Source organism: Arachis ipaensis, chromosome B03, assembly GCF_000816755.2.
Source record: "Arachis ipaensis cultivar K30076 chromosome B03, Araip1.1, whole genome shotgun sequence".
NCBI lineage: Eukaryota > Viridiplantae > Streptophyta > Magnoliopsida > Fabales > Fabaceae > Arachis > Arachis ipaensis.
Window position 1 is genome coordinate 86184642 of NC_029787.2, and position 24076 is coordinate 86208717.

At 37.1% G+C, this 24076-nt stretch overlaps 1 protein-coding gene and 1 long non-coding RNA gene across 2 annotated transcripts; one reads left to right on the plus strand and one right to left on the minus strand.

The window, feature by feature from the left end:
* On the plus strand, positions 7-1715 carry LOC107630666. Its single transcript, XR_001618356.2, has 2 exons — positions 7-439; positions 1282-1715. It is a non-coding gene; the product is annotated as an uncharacterized LOC107630666 (long non-coding RNA).
* Positions 11198-13961, minus strand: LOC107634530 (DEAD-box ATP-dependent RNA helicase 8-like). The gene is made up of 4 exons (XM_016337980.2): positions 13844-13961; positions 13567-13768; positions 12987-13081; positions 11198-11607 (listed from the first exon to the last, which is right to left on the minus strand). The coding sequence occupies exons 2-4, from the start codon at positions 13649-13651 to the stop codon at positions 11311-11313; spliced, it is 477 nt and encodes a 158-aa protein (XP_016193466.2). The 5' UTR covers positions 13652-13768; positions 13844-13961; the 3' UTR covers positions 11198-11310.

The window sequence follows — 24076 nt, forward strand, 5'->3', positions numbered from 1 at the left end:
AAAAAAAAAAATCCTGAAACACCCCCTTCCCCGAATCAATAATCATTTGTGCATCCCCATTAGCCCCTTCTGAAGCAAAGCAAAGAGAACCCTAGCCCTAGGATCCTTGCCGCCGCCGTCCCCAAGTTTTCGGCGCCTCCAGTTCTTCCTCTTCCCCCTGTTCGGAACCCAGGTAGCTCGGCTCGTCATCCCCATCTTCCCTGTCTTCTCTGTTCGTGGCTTGGAGCAGCTCGCCGTTGGTTCGTCCTTTGCCATCACCTCGCCTATGGTCGTCGTCTCGCTGGTTGCCATCCGTGTCTCCGTCGAAGGTTAGTGATGGATATGTTTAATTTTGCTTCTGGTTACTGATGGCTCTGTTAGTCTGTTTAATTTTGCTTCGCATCCGCTCGCCTCACCTATCGTCGTCGTCTCGCGGGTTGCCATCCATGTCTCGTCGAAGGTTAGTGATGGATATGTTTAATTTTGCTTCTGGTTACTGATGGCTCTGTTAGTCTGTTTAATTTTTCTTCGCATCCACTCCTTCCTTTTAATTTTGCCATGGTTAGTGGTTACTGATGAGTGATGAGTGATGGCTCTAGTTAATTTTGCTTCTGGTTACTGATGGGTTTGTTTAATTTTGCTTTGATCCGCTCCTTCCTTTTAATTTTGCTCTGTTTACTGATGAGTGATGGCTCTGTTTAATTTCTGAATGCTTGGTTCTTCTTGTTCTTTTCAATTTCTGGAATTTTTGTTCAAATTTTTGTGTAATGTTTTGTAATGTTTTATAATGTTACTGTTTTGTAATTGCTGGTTGCTGGGTGCAGGTTTAGTGTCGTAACTGTTTTGGAATGTTTATGTACTAATGTTTGTTGCTATTTTGTCATTGCTGGTTACTGGTTGCTGGTTGGAGGTTTAGTGTGATTATTGGTTAAATGTTTGTTGCTGAATGCTGATTGTTGAGTTTAGATATGGTCTTTTTGCTGAATGCTGTTTGTGTTGAATGCTGCTGCTGTTTTTAATTTCGTGAATGATATATTAATTTCATTGTTCTTAATTTCTGTTCTTGTTAAAAATTTGCAATTGGTGATGTTTTGATTTATTATATGCCTCATGTTTTTGATTTCACTCTGCTTCTAGGCTTTAAAATCAGTTTATGATAACTCTGATGCAATTATTTAGTTGGATAACTGATGTAATTATTGAGTTCAAGAGATTGAATTTTTCTGTTCTCATTATTAGTAAGACATGGATAGCTTAGAATTTTCTATTTCTTTCCCTTACTTTTGAAGTTCATTGTTTCAGAAGGTTCAGTGTTGGCTTCAACTTTCAAATGGGAATTGGGAGCTGGTGAAGATAATAACATCTTCTAGAACTGAGTCTGTTGTTTTACTGCCTGATGGAAAAGTAAGATATGATCTAGAATTACCATAGTATGTTTGTTCCATCTAGCTGGACTCAGTGAGACAACTGAAAAATGTTGTTTTAATTTAACCTTGTTAATCATGTAAAATTCAGACAAAAGCAGGGCCTATTTTGGTTGCCATAAATCCCTTCAAGAAAGTTCCTTTGTATGGTAATGATTATATTGAAGCCTACAAGCGTAAGAATTAGAAGGGCCTGTTTTATTTTACTTTTTGACTTAGCTACATTAAAGTAATATTCTCTATCTTTAACTGATGCATTGCAATTCAATTCAACTATTTTTAATGGAAGTATGATTATATGTTAATTGCCAACATATTTGCTGTAAGTTTTTGAGTATTTTGATGATTAATTACATTTAGTTGGTGATATTTTATATAGGATTTTAAATTTGAAAGATACTTTATGATGATTATTTATAATTTATTTATTATTTTATTAAGGAACGATTTTTTTGGTTGAACCACAGTTAGATCGGTTGGATCAGTAAATCAATGAACCAGTGACTAAAACGGTTCAATAATCGGTCCGATTTTCAGAACCTTGATTTAAACAATGTTAATTAAAAATCACTTATATCTTTTTAATTATTTTTTTTGGAAGGATTAAAGATTTTTTTTAATATTATGAAAAAAATGATATTTTCGGTATTAGTATTAAAAATTGTAGTATTTACTCCATAACCAAAGTATCAACTGCTATCCATTGGCTTGCAGACTTGTAATAGGTATATCTTGATGGATGTAGCAACAAACTTAAAATTTAAATTACCATAATTAACCCAATACTTTACTGAACTTGTATGTTTTCACACATAGTTTTAGCATTAAATTTCTTCCTCAAATCTAAATTAGTTTTTTCCGTATGGTTTTTACTTTCTATCTTAAACCATAAACCCATTAAATATGAACTATCAAATCAACTATTATATATTTAAATTTAGATCGTTTAAAATAAAAAAGTTGATAAAGTAATAAAATAAAAAATAATTACTATTAATTTTTTAATTTGTATAAAATATTTATTCTACTATCTTAATTTAAAGAAAAAATTAATCTAAAGTATCGTTAAGCAAACTTTCTTTACAATTGTCCATTTTTTCACAATGCTTATTGCAGCATCATATGCAAGTTTTCTTTGTTTCATCGAAAGGAATGCGGGGTTGTTTTGCTCTATTTTCAAATTTTTTCTTCTGTTTAGGTGTTGCACTGTAAAATAATACAATCTCATATCTTTTTCAGTAACTCCCTTAATCACTTCTAATACATTTTACATAATTAAATTTAAAATGTGCATTGAACAATGCATGTGAAATAATTTACCAAAATATACCAGTTTATTAACTTGCTATTTGTATTATAAGATGAGAGATGTTAGAAGTGTATTAGAATTTATTATTTTTGGTCATTAATTAGTCATTAAAATTTAAAAATGTGAGATAAAGTATGTAACACCCTAACTTTTAGCACGTCATGATCATACTAAAAGTAAGGAGTTACTAACCTATTTTCTTTATTTACTATTTAATATTGAGCCTTTAGTTCGATATCGTGTTTCAATTTTATAGAAAATGCCAGAAAATTTTGTTTTTGATTTTAAAATCATAAATAAAAAATCATCAAGTAATAATAATCACATAATTATTATTAATAATATATATTATACAAAAGAATTCAAATGAAACTCAGATATAATTCCTTTCCCTCTGTATAAAACAGAAACTAAAGCAACAAAGGTGAGGGGACTCTATAAAAGCGACAGGAATCATAAGTAAATCTACTAATCGTCCGCAACTTTAAACTGAGTGTTTGAACTTGTGGCACTGAAAGGGTAGAAGATTTTGGGGTGAAAACAAACCACAAATTCTCAGTAGGTAATGGGAATGTCATAAAAGTAATGAATTTAATGCAAATAATTAACATACTCAGTAAAACTATTTTGTTAAACCTTTGGAATACTTTTCACTTTTATTTTATATAATTAATTACCTTCATTAAATTTCCGAACTTAAAACAAATCTCAATCACAACCTCAGTTCTCAGTCACCTCAACACACTAACTAATAGCACAAGAAACAGATCAACACACAAATAAATTGCAGTAAGACAAATAGCACAATCACAGAGAAACTAGAGAAACAAACACAATCAAATGCAAATGTGCAAACAACATGATGCATGTCTATTCCTCATACAGGCCATGAGCTCATGTGTCGGTTGCCTACACGCTCGCGACATTACCCAGACATGAGTCCCAGTTATGGCTTTCCAGATGCATATAGTGTGCTTATATAAGTCTTACGGCTAGGCCGCATATAGTGTGACTTTCAATGTGCTTACATCTGGAAAACAATTCTCAGTGTGTGGACGTCCCCACTATACATTTGGCACTAAGACCCAAACAAAGTCGCATCTGCTCTCCTGTGGCAGACATTCCTTTAATTAATATATTCCTTTAATCTTTATTCTCTGCTCTCCTATGGCAAAGATTCCTTTAATTATCTCTCTTTCTTTTACTTTTCGTTCTTCTTCTTCTTTTCTTTCTTATCAAACCGAACTCAAAACATAACTTAAAGTAAAATCCCTTCTCAAAAGATTGAGTTTAAAACATTATACTTTTCTTAATAAATCGAATTGAAACAAAACTATTTTCATAATAAATCAAAATCAAATAATATTCTTAAATCAAATTTGCTTTTAAATAACACTTTAAATAAAGTCTTAGAGTCTGATAAAAATTTGGCAGCATTTCCTCTAAAATTCGGTCTATGCCACCCTTTTAGGGTCCCAACTAAACAATCTCTCAACCATTTCGATATCAAATCCTTTGCTCTTGAATCAAACCAATAATTACTAAGGAACCAAACTAATATTTTTCTCAAATCAACAATCCAACCAAGACACTGACATAACCAGAGTTTCCAGCATCGATTACAGCCTCAATTCAAACTCAATTTATATTTTCCATTCAACAAGCAAGACCAAATCTATCACCATTCACAACCACAACTCAACAAATATTCATTATAATCAGCTAATAAATCAGAATTTTCAGCATTCTTAAACAACAAGAAATCAAACACTTATTCATCAAATTCAGTCACAAATACAATTCAAATTTATCATTCAGTCATTCCAAATAATCATAAATTATTTGCAAATACCCACTAGACTTCCATGGCATTCATAATTTTAAAACAGTTAATTTCAAAATAAAACCCCTACCTTAGTTAGTTGAAACCCCAAAGCTACACAGCGCGTCAAAACCCCTTCTTCTCGGCTGTAACATTGGCAGCCGCAAACTCAACTCAAAACCACTCCCGCATCAATCACAGCAACTCATATAAAGAAAGGAACAAAGAACGAAGCGGCGACAGCTCCGACAGAGATTCCGGCTACACCCGCACAACACCCGGTGATTAGATAGCGGACCTGGTGGCGGTAGAAGCTCGGTGCGGTGGCTCACCCTCAACAGCGGTGGCGCCAGCGGCGACCCCAGTTCCTCCTCTTCACGTTCTTCTCTTCCTCGAGCTCTCTCTCTCTTCGAAGCTTGTCACCGGCAACGAGGGAAGCTCGGCGGTGGCGACCCAGCGACTGTGGCTTCCTCTCGCGCGTCCTTCCCTTCCATCTCCAACAACGGGGCATGCGGGTTCCACCACAGAATGGCGAGCTCGTGGTAGGTGTGACACTTCTCTCTCTCATCGGCTCTTGCTCGACCACACTCTCTCCTCTGGTGTGAGTGGCTGGCACGATGGCAAGCTGGGTGGCGGAGAGGCACGACGGTACGATAGCTTGGTCTCACTCCCTTTCTTCTCCTCTTTGGGTGTTCAATGCCAGGAGTTGTCACTTTTTGGGCGTTGAACACCCAGATTCTACTCTATTGCTGGCATTCAATGCCAATAACTGCTCCTTCTTGGGCGTTGAACGCCCAACTACTCCTTTGCTGGCGTTCAACGCCAGCTTCTCCTCTTCAGTTTCGGCCTCAACTTCTACAATGATGGCCTTGCACTCTTCTGTTGGGTTCACTTCAGTGTTACTAGGAAGAGTGTTAGGAGGAGTCTCAAGGATTCTCTTACTCAGCTAAGCAATCTGTACCTCCAAATTTCTGATGGAGGATCTTGTTTTAGTAATAAAACTATGAGTGGTTTTAGAGAGATTGGAGACTATAATGGCTAGGTCAGAGAGGCTCTGCCTAGGAGTCTCCATCTGTTGCTGAGAAGATGGGAATGGTTTATTGTTAAACCTATTCTGGTTTCTCACACCTTGATTATTATTGAAGCCTTGCTGAGGCTTCTATTGATCCCTCTAGGAAAAGTTGGGATGATTCCTCCATGATAAATTGTAGGTATTTTCATAAAGCTCATTATTGGGATTTCCTGAGGAATTTTCCAAATAGTTAACCTCATCCATCATGGGTTGATCTAGATCATATGCCTCTCCTTCATGGGAGGCTTCTTGAATGTTTTCATCTGTAGCTTGTATGTTTTTAGCTGTAGCTTGTGATCCAATCAGATGTTGAGAGATCATGTTGACCTGTTGGGTCAGGATCTTGTTCTGAGCCAATATAGCATTCAGAGTATCAATATTCAGGACTCCTCTCTTCTGAGCTACCCCAGTGTTTACAGGATTCCTCTCAGAAGAGTACATGAATTGGTTGTTAGCAACCATGTCAATGAGTTCTTGTGCCTCTTCAGGTGTTTTCTTCAAGTGGAGTGATCCATCAACAGAGTGGTATAAAGCTATCTTGGATAATTCAGAGAGACCATCATAGAAGATATCTAACATGGTCCAGTTTGAAGTCATGTTAGGAGGGCACTTTCTGATTAATTGCTTGTACCTCTCCCAGGCCTCATAGAGGGATTCACCCTCTTTCTTCCTGAAGGTATGAACTTCCACCCTGATCTTGCTCAGCTTCTGAGGTGGGAAGAACTTAGTCAAGAATGCATTGACCATCTTTTCCCAAGAGTCTAGGCTTTCCTTAGGCTGAGAATCCAGCCATAACCTAGCTCTGTCCCTTACAGAAAAGGAAAAAAGCATAAGCTTGTAGATTTCAGGATCCACTCTATTAGTCTCGATAGCATCACAGATCTGCAAAAAATCAGAGATGAATCTGTTGGGATCTTCCTGTGGAAGTCCATAAAACTGGCAGTTCTGTTGAACTAAAGTGACCAGTTGAGGCTTCAGCTCAAAGTTATTTGCACCAATTGTAGGTAAGTCACCTAGGACCTTCCTTGTGGCTCCTCCACAATTAGGATTAGCTGCCATGTTTGTATTTTTAGCTTCTTGTTCGAAAGGCTCTGTGAGGTTTCCTCCGGAATGCTGTGCTCTTACTTGTTGTAAACGCCTCCTTAGAGTCCTCTCAAGTTCAGGTTCAAGATCAAAGAGAGGTTCTTTATCTCTGTTCCTGCTCATAAATAAGAAGGAAGAATGCAAGAAGAAAAGAAGAAAAGGATTCTCTATGTCAAAGTATAGAGTTCCTTTGAGAGAGTTAGAAGAGAAGGAAAGAAAAGAAAGGAATCTTTTAAGTTAGAAGAGTTTTCAAAAAATAAATAGAGAGAGAAAAAGAAGATTTTTGAAAATAGAAGAGAGAGAAAGAGGTAAGAATTTTCGAAAAAGGACAGAGAGAAAGAAGAATTAGAGAGATATCAAAATTTCAAAATTAAAATAAGATAAAACAAGTAACTAACCAACTAACAATATTTGAAAACAAATTAAAAGATTTGATTTTTAAATTCAATTTTAAAAGAAAGTAAAGACTTAAAAGTTTTAAAATTAAAAAGAAGGTAAGATGGGAAGTACTTAAAGCAAGAAGATATGATAAAGATTTGAAAAAGATTTATAAAAATAAGATTTGAGATTTGATTTTTGAAAAAGATTTGATTTTGAAATTGAAATTTAAAAATTGAAAATAAGATAAGATAGGATTTTTGAAATTTAAAGAAAGATAGAAGGATAAGATAAATATTTGAAAAAGATATGAAAAGATAAGATTTGAAATTCAAAATTTAAACTTTACTAACAAGAAAACACCAAATTTAAAATTTTTGAATCAAGATAAGGAAAGATAGTTAAGATTTTCGAAAATTAAAAGATATATTTTTGTATTTTTCAAATTTTAAGGAAAAAGAAAAACAACTAAGAGACACCAAACTTAAAATTTTAGAATCAAAGGACACTAATTTTCGAAAATTAAAGGAAAAAAACTAAGAGACACCAAACTTAAAAATTTTAAGATCAAACAAAGAAAAATACAATGAATAATTAGAACACAAGAAAGAACACCAAGAAAATTTTTTGAAAAATTAAAGGAAAGAAAAAGACAAAAATGGACATGAAACTTAAAAACTGACATAAGACTCAAACAGAGAAAAAGATTACTAAAGAAAAAAAAAGGTTTTTGAAAATTTTTTTGAAAGAAAAGAAAGGACACAAACAAGATAGTCCGGTAGTTTGCCAATCTCAGAACAAGATAGTCCGGTAGTTTGCCAATCTCAGAACAATCCCCGGCAATGGCGCCAGAAACTTGGTGCGCGAAATTGAACTCCGCACAACTGAACCGGCAAGTGCATCGGGTCGTCCAAGTAATACCTCAGGTCAGTGAGGGTCGAATCCCACGGAGATTGTCGGATTGAGCAAGCAATGGCTATCTTGTAAATCTTAGTCAGGCGATTAGAAAAGATGGTTGTTTGTTAAGAAGCATAAACAAAATAATAGAGAACGAAATACTAGATTAGTGTAAAAGCAATGATGGATAATTAGTTAAGGCTTTGGAGATGTGTATTCTTTCCGGATTAACTTTTCTTACTATCTACTTCAACAACGAACGATTCATTCAATGGCAGCCGTAATTGACTAACTCATGTAGCATCCTCATCAAGTTAGTCTCTTCTAAACCATAGCAGTCCACCATATCCGAGCAACTCATGTAGCATCCTCATCAAGTTAACTCATGGCTTCCCACCATAGTCGAAGGTGAAGACCTAAGCAATCCACTCCCTTTCGCGATCCTACTCAAAATTCCACAGGCAAGGTCGGATCTTCTGGATCAGGGAACACTGCTTCTCATACTCTAGCCTTAACGCCACAGAAACCTCAGTAACCCACGGTCGACGGGATTATATGTCACATATCCAAAGTCACCCAGGCACGCTCTTGGAATCCGCAGTGCATTCTCTAGCTTATGGTTCAATGCTATCCGAGCAGGACTCACACGGAACCCATGTAGAACAAGGATGATTGTCATGGGTCACCCTCAATTCATGAGATGAAGAACGAAAATGCACAGGAGAATGGAATCAAACGTGTATTGAAATAGAACAGTAATATTATTAATCCATGAGAATCAGTAGAGCTCCTAACCCTAACTTAGGAGGTTTAGTTGCTCATGCTTTACAGAAAGTAAAGTGTGAAAAGGTAAAGATGAGGCAGATGATCCTAAACATGGGTAATCTTCTCCTATATATACTAATCTAATAACTAAGAAGTACAAAAATATGATAGAAGAGACTAGAGGTGCAAAATCCATCCTTGGGCCCACTTAGGTTGAGTGCTTGGGCTGAGCTTGGCGTCCAACTTTGAGGAATGGGAATTGAATGCCCATTAGGGGGGTGATTGGCACTGCCTTATATCTTGGTGGGCGTTGAACGCCCAAAAGGGGGTTGATTGGCGTTCAACGCCCAGTATGAGCAGGCTCCTTTGAAAATAAGTATAGATTATTATATATTGCTGAAAAGCTCTGGAAGTTAGCTTTCTAAAGCCATTAAGAATGCATCATTTGGACATCTGTTGCTCTAGAAATGCGCGTTTGAGTGCACGGAGTTCAGATTCTGACAGCATCTGCTACGCTTTCCTTGCCTCTGAATCAGACTTTGCCAAAGCTCCTCAATTTCAGCCAGAAATGATCTGAAATCACCATAAGACACAAAAACTCAAAGTAGAATCCAAAAATGTGAATTTAGCACTAAAACCTATGAAAACATAATAAAACTTGAACAAAACATAACTAAAACCATATGAAAATGATGCCAAGAAGCGTATAAAATATCCACTCATCACCTTCGCATCACCATATAAATAAGCAAACCTCCGCATCACCATTTAACTTTAAATCTTCTTGGGGGCAACTTACACATTTCCATTTAACTAAGTCCATGTACTTTTACAAAATTTCGGGCATAATCTCCCCTAAAATAGCACTAAAACCACCCTTACGGGTTCCCTCAATCTCAACAACTCATTGAATTTCTATAGTGCATATATTTTGTGAAAAGCTCAAGAATGGAAACTTTAATTTATAAATGCTAACTCTGCAGGTTTAGGTTTTTAATACAAAATTGGTTTTGAAGCAATCTGTTACAAAGTGAATTTTATACTAATTTTCAAAGATCTACTATCATTTAAGGAAGATGCCAAAAAAATAGCAGAGAGTAGTGGGTCTAATAAATTCATTAAAAATCCAATTCTGACCATTTGCCTTTCAAAATTGGTGATATCAAATAAGAATCATTTAGCTTTCAAAGAAAACAAATTCTGGATCAATATCGTGTTGTATGAAAAAGTTATTCAGTCAGGAATGTTGCCCTGTGTTTTAGAAAACAATTTTCAAAATTCAGGAAGCTAGTCATCTTCCCCTCATATTTAATTGGCTAAACATGCTATTGATCTGAAATTGCAGATTATAGACATACAAACCAATAGTTTTTGAAAATTCATTTCTCTCAACCTACTCAACAATAAACTTTGAAATTTTTGCAGGACATTCAGGACACACTAGAGTTTCATAGAAAAATAATTTCATTTCAAACAGAGGTCTGGACTGCTTCCAGAATCTATTGCAAGCCATGACCAATTATGCAAAAAATTTTACTTTGGCAATTTCACAACCTTATGTACCGAATTCCACATCTAAGCTTATAACTTTTCGAAAACCAAACATTTAACTTTCTTTTAGTTATCCAAAATTTCTACTACCCTCGACACAGCCCTAATTGTCCAAAATCATTATATCCCCTTTTTATGTCACCGTTCTCAATTAAACTAGCATAGGTGAACTTATCAACTTCTACCTTTTGCAAAATGGTGTTTAACCACAAAATTAGTCACACAATTCATGTAATTCATCATCAATCACTACAAAAAAAAGGTCTATGGTCACGGTATAGCTAGTAAAAAGGGTGACCATAGATCTATGGTCACAATTTTTTACCGTGGCCTATTCTCTCGTGGTCATAGATCTATGGTCACGATTTTTTTTATCTATGGTCACGGTTTCTATGGTCACAATTTCAATTTTCAAATTCTGACACTTTAGGCCACGTTTTTTCACCGTGACCATAGTTAATCTATGGTCACGCGTAAAAACCGTGACCATAGCCCTATCTATGGTCACCCCACCTTAAAACCGTGACTATAGCCTTATCTATGGTCACGGTATTTACCGTGACCATAGCCCTATCTATGGTCACGGTTTTTCGCCGTGACCATAGCCTCTATGGTCACCCCTCCTTAAAACCGTGACCATAGCCCTATCTATGGTCACGGTTTTTCGCCGTGACCATAGCTTCTATGGTCACCCCACCTTAAAAACGTGACCATAGCCTTATCTATGATCACGGTTTTTCACTGTGACCATAGCTTATCTATGGTCACCCCACAAAACCGTGACCATAGCCTTATCTATGGTCACGATTTTTACCGTGACCAAAGCCTATTTTGTTTTATGAGATTTAATTTTTTTTAAAGCATAATCACATCCCAAAATGATGATGATCACAAAATAAATCTAAAAATAAAAAATAATAATCAACAATTAAGATAAGTTGTGATTAAAGTAACCAGCTAACATATCAATATAGTTGAGTGAATACACTTGTCTCAATCTTAGTTTTATACAGTGATATATACACTAACACTAAGTAGACACTATTAACAAAATTGTTCCACAGGCGTGAGAGCAATACAATTTGAACTTTGCCAGGATAGATTGTTTCTGGTCAATTTTTTCCAATGCAGGAATGCAAAATGCAGCTGTTTTGCCTGTCCCATTTTTAGCCCTTGCAAGAATGTCACTACCAGTAAGAGCAATTGGAATGCTTTCTTCTTGGATAGGAGAAGGCCTTTCAAAATCCTTCTCATATATTCCCATGAGCAACTCTCGTCGCTTCAAAAAATAATCCTCAAATTTATTTCTTTTAGTTGCTGTCACATCCTGGGAAATAAAATTAAAGCAGATTCAATACCAACACTAGAACATATAACATAGAAATTACCTGCAAATCTTATAACCACAGAACCTTAAGTGGCTTACCCATAAATGGTATCATTAATTATGCCTTTCAAGTGGATATTAGAAACGTGTAAATATGAAACAACTAAATCAGTTTATCTCAATTTCTCAGCAATTTAAGTAAATTAGTTAAAGCAGTTTGTATAGTGAAAACAGTGAACTAAATGCCTAATAGAGAACAGGAATTAGGATATTAAAAATGACATCGGTAAATAAAAAAAGATGCTAGTTAAATTCTATGACCAAAATTTCAAGAAGCATTTCATTATAAATGCACTTATATTATTTTCAGTTTAATCTCCCCCCCTTTTAGTGAAGATCAAGACTGTTGTTGATCTTGGAATTGGAGCACATTATATGAAAATCAACACATAAAATAGGACAAATTAAAACAACAACCCTCCAACACTTAGCTATTAGCTGACACAAAAAGACACTATCAATATTAGCAGACGAATAATGACAATAATAACAACAAATGAATACTAATCTAAATGATCCAATTTTAGCATTAACAAATCAAAGCATTAAAGGTTGAATTTCAGCAACTGCAAATAATATCAATTTAAAATATCAAGTTAGATCCACCCCCTCGCATACTCAACGGCTAAAAGACTTAAGAGTTGTACGAAAGAAACTATAAGTCATATCACAAACTTAGACTCTATGTATTATTAGAACTGATATATTATTCTTAGTCGTTACCTTTAATTATTTATTAATGAATCTAAACAAAATAGAAGCCTGAATGCTTGAACTCATGTATTCAATTCTTGTAGATGAAATGAATGATTGAGAAATCGAAATCAGTATTATTACTTTTAGATAAACTTCATTAACAAATAGAAAATTAGTAAAATATAGAAATCAGTATTATTACATACTAAATACACATACGCTAAGTGCCTATTGCAGTAACTATCACATCATGAAGTAAATATTAGAACTGATATATTTTTACAAATTAAAGTGTTGAAACATAAATATTACAAGGACTAAGGCGAGTACATTTAATCTTTTACATGCTAAGTTTTTAAATGAAAATTTTCCTAGGACTAAAGTGTAGTTTTACTTTCAATTTAATTATGTAAAAGATAGAGAAAGAAACAACTTCTAATTGATATGACAAGTCAAATTCCATATAAGAAACTAGAAAAATATATGCTTAAACGAAATATGTAAAGAATGGGTAAAGAGAAGAATGGGCAGCTTACTGATACATGAAAGTTAGATTAAATGTTAATTCAGAAAACTTTAGAAAGTAAAAAAAAATTCACACGACTGAGTCCATGAGAGAGAACCTGTTGGTATTCCAGATCAAACTTTAGAAACTCATCATCACAGTTCTCAACCATGGTGGCCAAGCCCTTCAGATTCTTCCATTGAAAGCAAGAACCTATATGAATCCAAAAAGAGAAGGGGTAAGCATTTCAAATCAACCATTGATTAAGAAGCCAAGACCTGAGAAACAACAACAAGTTGCTCATCAACAGATTGTGCCATAGCATGTAGATGTTTCTCTAGGAGCTTCACTGGAGCATCAAACTCATAATCTTTACCATACTGGATCATACAAATTAAGAAGCAATAATAAAGTTAGTAACAAATATATGCTCAAACAACAAAAGATAATTTCCAGAAATAAAATTTTCTGTAATCATAGACACAAATTTTCTGTAATTTCCTGCCGGTGAATAAATCCATCCCTGAATCATGACTTCCAGAGGTTGAATGCACGATGGAACATACTTATTAAGTCTCAGAGATTCAAAATTTTTATTAGAAGCTGGAAAAAAAATACTAATAATAGTTTTGTTAATTGTGAACTACAATGTAAATGCAAATAGAAGCACTGAAAATCAGAAGTTTAAGGTAAAATACCAGAGTCTAAAGGTTGTATACTTGACAACTTCAAAGGGAGGTCTTCAATAAGACTCTCTGTTCTCTCGCTCGCGCTCTCTCTCATCTCCGTCCTGCTCAATGACGACGGCGAGCTCTAGGGCAACAGCGGTGATGGCGGAACAGCGCAACGACGGTGGCTCTACGGAGGTCACGGTGGCTGGACTATGCGGCGCTACAGCTCACGAGGATGACGAAGACGGTGACGGCGAAGAACCCCAAGCGGCGGCTCTGGCTCAACGGTGACGCTTCTCTCTCCGCGATGGCAATGGCTCCCCGCGTGCGGCAGTTCGGTGGCGGATCGGCAGCAGAGCGTGGCTCCCTCTCTCCCTCAACGCCTCTGCAAAGCAAATCTCTCTCTCCTCCGGCGCCTCAACGACAACGGTGATGGCGGGAAGGACCAGCCGCGTCGTCCCCTCCTCTCTTCCCCTCTTCTCCCTCGAGCTCCCCCTTCTCCTTTCACTGTTTTCCCTTTCTCCCTCACTCACTGAGTGTTGTGTGTGTGTGTTTAAGGATCTAGAGTATTAAATTGAGAAATTTGGGATATTAGGGTTTTTATTAGAAATTTTTAGGACTAAGATAAAATATATATAAGTAATATAATAATTTTATAAAATATTTGAGATAAAATAATAATTTAGAATTTAAATATAATACTGTGAAGATTATTTTTGGAACACAAAATTTCATTTATCAAAATATCATTGAGTTCAAATAATTATTTCTAATTTAAATTATAAAGTAAACATACTAATTACATTTTATAAAATATGGTTAAATTCAAAATATCAATTACTTAAATTAAATTATATGATCTTTCATTATTTTTTTATTATAACTTTAATTTCAATTTATATAAAATAACTCATTAAAATAAAAGTTGTACATAAATATTAATTGACTTAAACTTAAAGTATTTACAAAAATTCATTTAATCATTCCTAATAAATTAATCTCTAACTCTAAGAACTCAATTTAATAAATAAACTATAATTTATTTATAATAGAAATTTCTTAAATTTAATTATATAACACTTCCATTATTAAGTTATTAAATTATTTTTTATATTATTAAGTTTTAAATCTTTTTTTAATTTAAAATTAATAGTATTCAACTTAATTTTTTATTTATAAAATTAAATTTAAAATTTTAATATTTAAAATAAATCATATAAAATTATTATTAGTTTTTAATTATTAAAATTTTTAAAAGATAAAATATTTAAAATTATAAAAAATACATAAAAATCTTCATTAATTTAAACTCAAATGATTAAAATTGTGACCATAGAACCCTTTAGGTCACCCTCCAAAACCGTGATCATAGATCCTTTTAGGTCACCCTTTTGAAAAACCATGACCATAGACACTTTTTGGTTGATGCCAAGGCATTTTGGCCAGTTTTACTGACCTTTTTCTTTACTCTTTTAGGATAGTTTCATGCATTTTCTTAGTAAATAAGCAAGTTTTGGATAAATATACACTTACATCTTGTTTCAAGCAAAAATTGTGAACTTTACATGATTTCATGAGAATTATGCAGGAATTGAATGATAATATGGATGATGCATGATCTCATGACTTGAAACAAAGCTTTGATGCACCATGTTTGTTTGATTTCAGGACAAAGGAAGCAAAGAAGAGCCACGTTAGGAGCCACGTTAGTCTCATTAACGTGACCACTAACGTGGAAAGGGAGCAAGCTTGCAACGTTAGTGGAAAAAGTTACCACCAATAATGCCCTCGAATGCCATCAAAGCCCACGTTAGTTGCCACATTAGTTACACTAACGTGGGAACTAATGTGGAAGAAAGGGGGAGCTCCAACGTTAATGGTGAAAGTGAACACCACTAACGCCACACTAAGCCATGTTAAGAGCCACGTTAATCCAATCAACGTGGACTCTAACGTGAGGTAAAGAAGAGGTCGCAGGCGTTAGTGACACTCACCTTTGTCACTAACGCTAGGCCAAGCTTGTATTGCCTACGTTAGTGGTCACGTTAAGACCACTAACGTGAAGGGTAACGTGGAGCAATGAATTATAGGCAAACATTAGTGACACTCACCTTTGTCACTAACGTTGGAGATGGCAAGCATACCCACGTTAGTTACACTAACGTGGAGAACTAACGTGGGAAAGAGGGGCACTTTGAAACGTTAGTGACAAAGGTGATTGTCACTAACGCTCTCAAAGCATGGCATGCCCACGTTAAGGGCCAGGTTAGTTACACTAACGTGGACCATTAACGTGGAAGAAAGGGATAAGAAGCAATGTTACTGGTAAAAGTGAGTGCCAATAACGTTTGCGAAGGGCTAAGAGGCCACGTTAGTGGTCACGTTAGTACCACTAACGTTGAGGTTAACGTGGATCATTTAGTTTGGAACGTTAGTGACAAAGTTATCGTCACTAACGCTCTCGAACCCAATTTTACACTTAATGTTAACGCCACTAACGTCCTAACTAACTTTCCATCATGCTTAACTCATACTTTCTTTGCAAGCAAAGCTGAGCCCACTAGAGACTGTAACTGCTTCAACAGAAGATTAAAGGCCCATATCCAAGACTTGAAGAGCTAACTAGAAGATCTGAAGAGTAGTATATATAGGGATAGTTTTGAATTGAAAAAAGGAGAGATCCGGAACTTGAGAACTATACTCTGTATATTTTACTGCAACTTCTAGTTTAATTTCAGAATGCACTTTTCATTTTTGCTTTCCATTTCCAGAGCTATGAACAACTAAACCCCTTTTCATTGGGTTAGGGAGCTCTGTTGTAATTTGATGGATCAATTATAGTTTTCATTCTTCTTCTTCTTTCTTTTCTCTTGATTTTACTAGAAAGCTTTCGTTCTTCATCCAATTGGTTAGCTATCTTGGAAGAGAAGCTCTCCATAATTGGATCTCCTCTGAACCTTGGAAGAGGAATGAAGAGATCATCCTAGAAATGCTTTCTCATGCTGGACCAAATTGGGAGTTTGGATGGATATAGTGACATATAATCCTACCAACACTTTGATTTGGGAATGCATGTGGTATGATCAGTTACCAAACTTCATCTCTTTCCATGAGCAATTAAATCAAGGAATTGGGTAATTGTTCAAGCTTAGAGAGATTGGGTTGCCAAGGAATTGGAATCCAATCACTTAAGATTGCCAAAGAGATCAATGAATGCATTGATTGAGGAAAAGATGAAAATGAACTTGATCTGGAGAATGCAACATCTCCTAAGCCCAATGAATCCCCCATTTCTGATCTTACCCATTCTCTTTATTTTCTGCCATTTACTTTTCTGCTCATTTCCCTAAATCCCCATTTAAGATTCTGCAATTTACTTTATGCCATTTACATTCCGCCATTTATTTCCAGCACTTACATTTTCTGTTATTTACTTTTCCGCCATTTAATTTTCTGCAATTACTCAACTCAATTTCTGCTTAACTCAACTAGAACATTCCTCTAATTAAAGTTGCTTGACCAATCAATCCCTGTGGGATTCGACCTCACTCTATTGTGAGTTTTTACTTGACGACAATTCGGTATACTTGCCGAGGAAAATTTGTTGAGAGACAAGTTTTCGTGCATCAAGTTTATTGAGCCGTTGCCGGGGATTGATTTTGTATCGACAATGATTAAGTTGGAGGATAACTAGATTGAGCATTTTTCTTTTGTTTTGCTTAATTTCATTTGAGTGATTTACTTTCAGTTTTAGTTATTTTCTTTCCTTTATCCCTTACCCGTTTGTTGTGATTTTGTCATTGCTTACAAGTCAGTTAACTAACCCACTAACTGTTTGATATATTGCATCACTCACACTAACACCCATTCTAACAAGAGTAATTTCCATTCAATTTCTCTCTTTCCTTTTGCCTTGTTGGTTGTATGACAGGTAGAAGAAGCGGGGCTTCAACTTCCTTTGATTCTGAACCTGAGAGGACCTTCCTTAGATTAAGGAGGGAAGCAAGAGGAAAGAGAGTCATTGGTGCTGAGGAAGAGGAAGAGTATTTTGAACCAAATATGGAGGAGAATATGGAGAACCACCATGAAGAAGAGGCTCACAACCATGCTAGGGAAGGTCCAGTGAATCATGCTGGGCAAGAGAGAAGAGTTCTAGGCTCTTATATCAATCCAAACCCAGGAAAATGTGGAAGTAGCATCAAAAAGCCAACCGTACATGCCAATAACTTTGAACTAAAATCCTAGCTCATCACCCTTGTTCAGAACAACTGTGCATTCGGAGGAAGTGCCCAAGAAGATCCCAATCAACATTTCACCACCTTCCTAAGGATATGTGATACTATGAAGTCTAATGGTGTTCATCCTGACACTTATAGACTGCTTCTGTTTCCCTTTTCACTCAAGGATAAGGCATCCAAATGGCTGGAGTCCTTCCCGAAGGAGAGTTTAACAACCTGGGAAGATGTGGTAAATAAATTCTTGGCGAGATTCTATCCTCCTCAAAGAATCAACAGGTTGAGAGCTGAGGTGCAAACCTTCAGGCAACAAGATGGTGAAACTCTCTATGAAGCATGGGAGAGGTTTAAGGACTTAACAAGAAGGTACCCGCCAGATATGTTCAATGAATGGGTGCAGTTACACATTTTCTATGAGGGTCTTTCTTATGAATCAAAGAAGGCAGTAGACCACTCATCTGGGGGATCTCTGAACAAAAAGAAGACTATTGAAGAAGCCATAGATGTCATCGAGACTGTAGCTGAGAATGACTACTTCTATGCTTCCGAAAGGGGCAATACTAGAGGAGTAATGGAGCTGAACAATATGGATATGCTGCTGGCTCAAACAAGATGATCACCAAGCAGCTGGCTGACCTTACCAAGAAGATGGAAAGGAACCAAGTTGCAGCAGTCACCACCTCATCAGCAGCTCAAGAAGGAGCAAATACAGAGGAAGAAGGTGACCGAGAACAAGCCAACTATATTGGAAATTCACCTAGGCAGACCCATGATCCATACTCCAAAACTTATAATCCTGGTTGGAGGAACCACCCAAACTTTGGGTGGAGAAATCAACAAGATCAAGGCCAAGATCAGAGACGTCACAACCCCAACAACAATGCAACTCACCAACATTCCACACAGAGATCATATCAACACCCACCCAACAATGCCTCTCAACATCCATATCAAAACCAAAATAGCCCTTCTCACCACTCCGACCTCAACTCACCATCACCATCTGAAGATAGACTCTCCAGAATTGAGACTCTAATTGAATGTATATGCTAAGAAGTTCAAGATAGTAAAATGTTCCAAGAAGAAGTGCGATCCAATATGCAGAATCAAGATGTTACCATCAAAAACTTGAAACACAAATTGGCTACCTATTTAAGCAAGTTCCCAGCCACAACCTTTGCAGCAACACTGATTCAAACCCAAGGGAGGAGTGTGAGGCTATCACCCTCAGAAGTGGGAAGGAATTGAAGGAGACCTCCAAGAAACCACAAGAGAAGGACTCAAATGAAAAGGAAAAGGAACAAGATGAAATTCAAGTTCCCACTTCCAATTCACATCAAGAAGGAGAAGTGCTGAAGCCATACGTTCCAAAAATCTCATACCCTAAGCAATTGAAGAAGAAGGGGGATGACAGCCAATTCTCAAGATTTTTAGAAATCTTCAAAAAACTACAGATTAACATACCCTTTGTTGAAGCAATAGAGCAAATGCCGCTCTATGCCAAGTTCTTGAAGGAGTTGATGACCAAGAAGAGAAGCTGAAGAACAATGAGACTGTGGTACTAACCGAAGAATGTAGTGCCATCATTCAGCACAAACTACCCCAGAAATTGAAGGATCCTAGGAGCTTCTAGATTTCTTGTATTATAGGGGAAACTACAGTGGAAAAGGCTCTATGTGATTTAGGAGCCAGCATAAATCTGATGTTCGTAGCAATGATGAGAAAAATGAGGATTGAGGAGGCCAAGCCAACAAAAATGGCCCTGCAACTGGTAGACCGATCATTCAAGTTTTCTCACGGAATAGTAGAAGACTTGTTGGTGAAGGTAGGAGACTTTATCTTCCCAGTAGACTTTGTAGTGTTGGATATGAAGGAAGGAGCCAAGGCTTCTATCATCCTGGGAAGACCATTCTTAGCCACTGCTGGAGCTATCATTGATGTCCAAAAGGGTGAACTTACCCTTAGACTACACAATGAGAAGATGATATTCAATGTGTTCAAGGCCATGAGTTACCCACAAGAACCATTGGGAGAATGTATGAGGTTGGATTCACTAGAAGATGCAGTACAAGAGACTTTTGAAGAAGAAGAACTTGAGGGGTTAACAGAAGCAGAGAAATCAGCATCAAGCGAAGAGGTTGCAACAGCTGAGGTTTATGTTCAGGGCACAATAGAGGAGGAGAATGAAAGAAAAGAAGCACCCAAACTTGAACTAAAGGCACTGCCGTCCACTCTCAAATATGCATATTTAGGAGAGAATGAAAGTTACCCAGTGATCATAAACTCAGCCCTCAGCCAAGAACAAGAGGAGGAACTACTCCAAGTATTATAAAAGCATAAGGATGCCCATGGGTCAGCCCCGTCCAAGTGGTCCCTAAGAAAGGAGGAATCACTGTAGTACCCAATGAAAGGAACGAACTCATCCCTACAAGAACGGTCATAGGATGGAGGATGTGCATTGACTATAAAAAACTCAATGAAGCTACAAGAAAAGATCACTTCCCACTCCCCTTCATGGATCAGATGCTGGAAAGACTTGCAGGACACGCATATTACTGTTTTCTAGATGGTTACTCAGGCTATAATCAAATAGTGGTTGATCCGAGAGACCAGGAGAAAACGTCATTTACTTGCCCATATGGAGTGTTTGCATACAAGCGCATGCCATTTGGGCTATGTAATGCTCCTACAACGTTTCAACGCTGCATGCTTTCTATCTTCTCAGATATGATAGAGAAATTCATTGAAGTCTTTATGGATGACTTTTCAGTATTCAGGGATTCCTTTCCTAATTGCCTAAATCACCTTGCCTTGGTATTAAAAAGATGTCAAGAGACCAATCTGGTCTTGAATTGGAAAAAATGCCACTTTATGGTGACAGGAGAAATAGTCCTTAGCCATAAAATTTTTAACCAAGGCATTGAGGTAGACAGAGCTAAGGTGGAACTCATTGAAAAATTACCCCCACCAAGTGATGTCAAGGCAATTAGGAGCTTTTTAGGGCATGCTGGCTTTTACAGAAGGTTTATTAAAGATTTTTCAAAGATAGCCAAGCCCTTGAGCAATCTCCTTGTATCTGATACACCATTTATCTTTGATGAAAAATGCATGCTAGCATTCGAAAACTTGAAAAAGAGGCTGTCCTCAGCCCCTATCATTACCCTACCTAATTGGAACTTACCATTCGAACTGATGTGTGATGCATCTGATTTTACAGTTGGGGCAGTGTTAGGATAGAGGAAAGATAACTTAGTCCATGTTATATACTATGCCAGCAAGGTCCTCAATGACACTCAAAGAAATTATACAACTACTAAAAAGGAATTTGCTGGTAATAGTTTTTACATTTGACAAGTTTAGATCATACCTCATTGGTTCCAAAGTGATTGTTTTCCCAGATCACACAGCACTTAAATATTTGTTTGCCAAGCAAGAATCAAAACCAAGACTGATAAGATGGATCTTGTTGTTGCAGGAATTTAATATTGAAATTAGAGACAAGAAAGGAGTGGAGAACAAGGTAGAAGATCACCTATCCAGAATCCCTCATGATAAAGGTGGAACACATAATGCAAGTGTAAATGAGTTCTTCCCAGATGAGCAGTTAATGGTGGTTCACAAAGCACCCTGGTTTGCAGATATTGCCAATTTCAAGGCAACTGGAACTTTACCTCTGGAGATCAACAAACATCAAAAAAGAAAACTCATTAATAATGCTAAATATTTCATCTGGGATGAGCCATATCTCTTCAAGAAATGTTCAGATGGAATCCTTAGAAGATGCATTTCAGAAGAAGAGGGAAGAGAGGTCTTATGGAACTGTCATGGCTCGTGCTATGGAGGCCACTTTGGAGGGGAAAAAACTGCAGCCAAGGTACTACAAAGTGGATTCTTTTGGCCCACCTTTTTCAGGGATGCCAAAGAACTAGTGAAGAACTGTAATGAATGTCAAAGAGCTGGAAACTTACCCAAAAGAAATGAGATGCCACAGAATTTCATCTTAGAGCTGGAACTGTTTGATGTGTGGGGAATCAATTTCATGGGTCCATTCCCAACCTCATATTTAAACAAGTATATCTTGGTAGCAGTGGATTACGTGTCCAAGTGGGTAGAGGCTATTGCAACCCCAACAAATGATAACAAGGTGGTCATGAACTTCCTCAGAAAGAATGTCTTTAGCCGGTTCAGAGTCCCACGAGCACTCATCAGTGATGGAGGGAGCCATTTTTGCAACAGACCACTAGAAGCTCTTCTCCTATGATACGGGGTAAAATACAAGGTTGCTACACCTTACCACCCCCAAACAAGTGGGCAAACTGAGATATCTAACATGGAGCTAAAAAGGATCCTGGAAAAGACTGTGGGAGCATCAAGAAATGACTGGTCAAAGAAGCTAGATAATGCTCTTTGGGCATACAGGACGGCATTCAAAACACCAATCGGGATGTCCTCGTATCAACTGGTGTATGGAAAGGCCTGTCATTTACCATTGGAGCTGGAACACAAAGCCCTCTGGGCTCTCAAGCTACTAAATTTTGATAGCATTGCTGCTGGTGAAAAAAGAGTCTTGCAGTTGCAGGAACTGGAGGAGTTTAGGTTTCAAGCTTATGAAAATGCCAAGATCTATAAGGAAAAGGCGAAGAGAAGGCACGACCTCAATCTGATGCCCAGGAGCTTCGAAAAGGGATAGCAAGTGCTCCTCTACAACTCCAAATTGAGACTTTTCCCTGGGAAACTCAAATCAAGGTGGTCAGGGCCCTTTCTTGTCACAAAGGTTTCACCTTATGGACCCATAGAAATCATGGAGGAAAGCTCAAAGAGGACTTTCACTGTGAACGGACAAAGGCTCAAACACTACATGGGCAACATGGGGGAGAGCCCCAAAATGAAGTATCATCTCAACTAATGAAGAAATCGTCGAGCTAGCGACGCTAAAGGAGCGCTTCGTTGGGAGGCAACCCAACCTAAGGTAGTTATCTTTTCATGATTATTTTAATAAAAGGTACAAGTAGTTTATCCTGTATTGTAAGGAGCTAAGTTTGTTGTTGCACACCAAAACAATCCAAGGGTGAATGTGTAATTCTAAGTTTGGTGTCTGTTCCGAGGGTTACCTGAAACTGTAGGTCGATCTCGGACGAGATCTTCTGTACTGGTCAGAGATGACGTGTCCGGCTGGTGGGTGGCGGTCGGAGCTGTCGTGTCCGACTTGTGGGACTAGCTGCACTGCTGATCCTTTGTCACCGGAGGGTGGGGTGTACCTGCAAGAGACTCCGATGCTTAAGTTAGCATGGGTATTAAATAGGTTTTTAGTAGAATCAGAGTATAAGTTATACCTGGGTGCTCCAGTGTATTTATAATGGTTGTAGAGTGACCTTTTTAGATAAGATAAGTTAGTTATCTTATCTTATCTTATCTTTGAGTTGAGGTCAGCTTATCTTTTAAGGGAACCGCCATTATCTCTATAGGCTTGGACTGCCTTTGGATTTGGGTCGTGTTCCTCTATTTGGGCCCCTTACTAGGCTTTCCTGTCGATTCGACCGACCTCTTTGAGAAGAGGTCGGATAGCTTGACCTGAAGAGGTCGGTCGCTTTATTACTGAACATCCCGGATCGGATAGCTCGACCCAGGGTATGAACAGTGCCCCTGCTTGAGCTCCATCTTCTTCTTTGAGGTCGAATCTTTGACTTCGATCTTTCTCTAGTGAAGCCGAACTCGAGCATTTTGTCGATTCCTTTCTTTGTAGAGCCTTTTTTGAATGTGGAACGTTTTCCTCTAAAAGTGCGCGCTTTTTATATCAGCGCTTTGTTCTTGGAAACGTGTGAGGGTTTAATACCTTCATTAATTGGTATTAATTGCCCCGTTTCCCTTGGCTTTTATTTTGAATTTTGCAATCAGAAATGGTTTCTCTCCTTCATTTTTCTTTGTAATTTCTCCCTTCGTTCTCTCGCTTTCTGTTTTTCACCTATAGGTTGCCTTTTCTTGCGTTGCGGCGTCATTCAGTGATCCGGCGATTCTGTCTTTCCATCTTCAACTCTTCTGAAGCTTTCCGCTTTTTTCCAGGTTGGTTCTATTTACAGTTTCTTCACTTTTTTCGTTGCTTTGTCTTTGGTTTTCTTTGATATTTGACTGCATGTCGAAAAAAGCTTGAACCTTCCTATGATCTTGTGTTTGCTTGTCGCTGTAATGTGTTTTTTCTTTTTTGTTTTTACACATACTCGTGGTATTTCTGTTTTGAGGCTTCTTAGGGCTTTGCATGTTCTACTGTCGCTTCTGGCTGTTTTTTTTTTTTGAAAAAAGTGTAT

Bases quoted from the DNA above. Each gene is read 5' to 3' on its own strand.
- LOC107634530 (XM_016337980.2), bottom strand. From the start codon at position 13,651: ATGAGAGAGAGCGCGAGCGAGAGAACAGAGAGTCTTATTGAAGACCTC. The intron at 13,082-13,566 runs GTATTTTACCTT...GGATTCATATAG, and splicing joins TATACAACCTTTAGACTCTG to GTTCTTGCTTTCAATGGAAG. The intron at 11,608-12,986 runs GTTCTCTCTCAT...TTTATTTCCCAG, and splicing joins TTGATCTGGAATACCAACAG to GATGTGACAGCAACTAAAAG.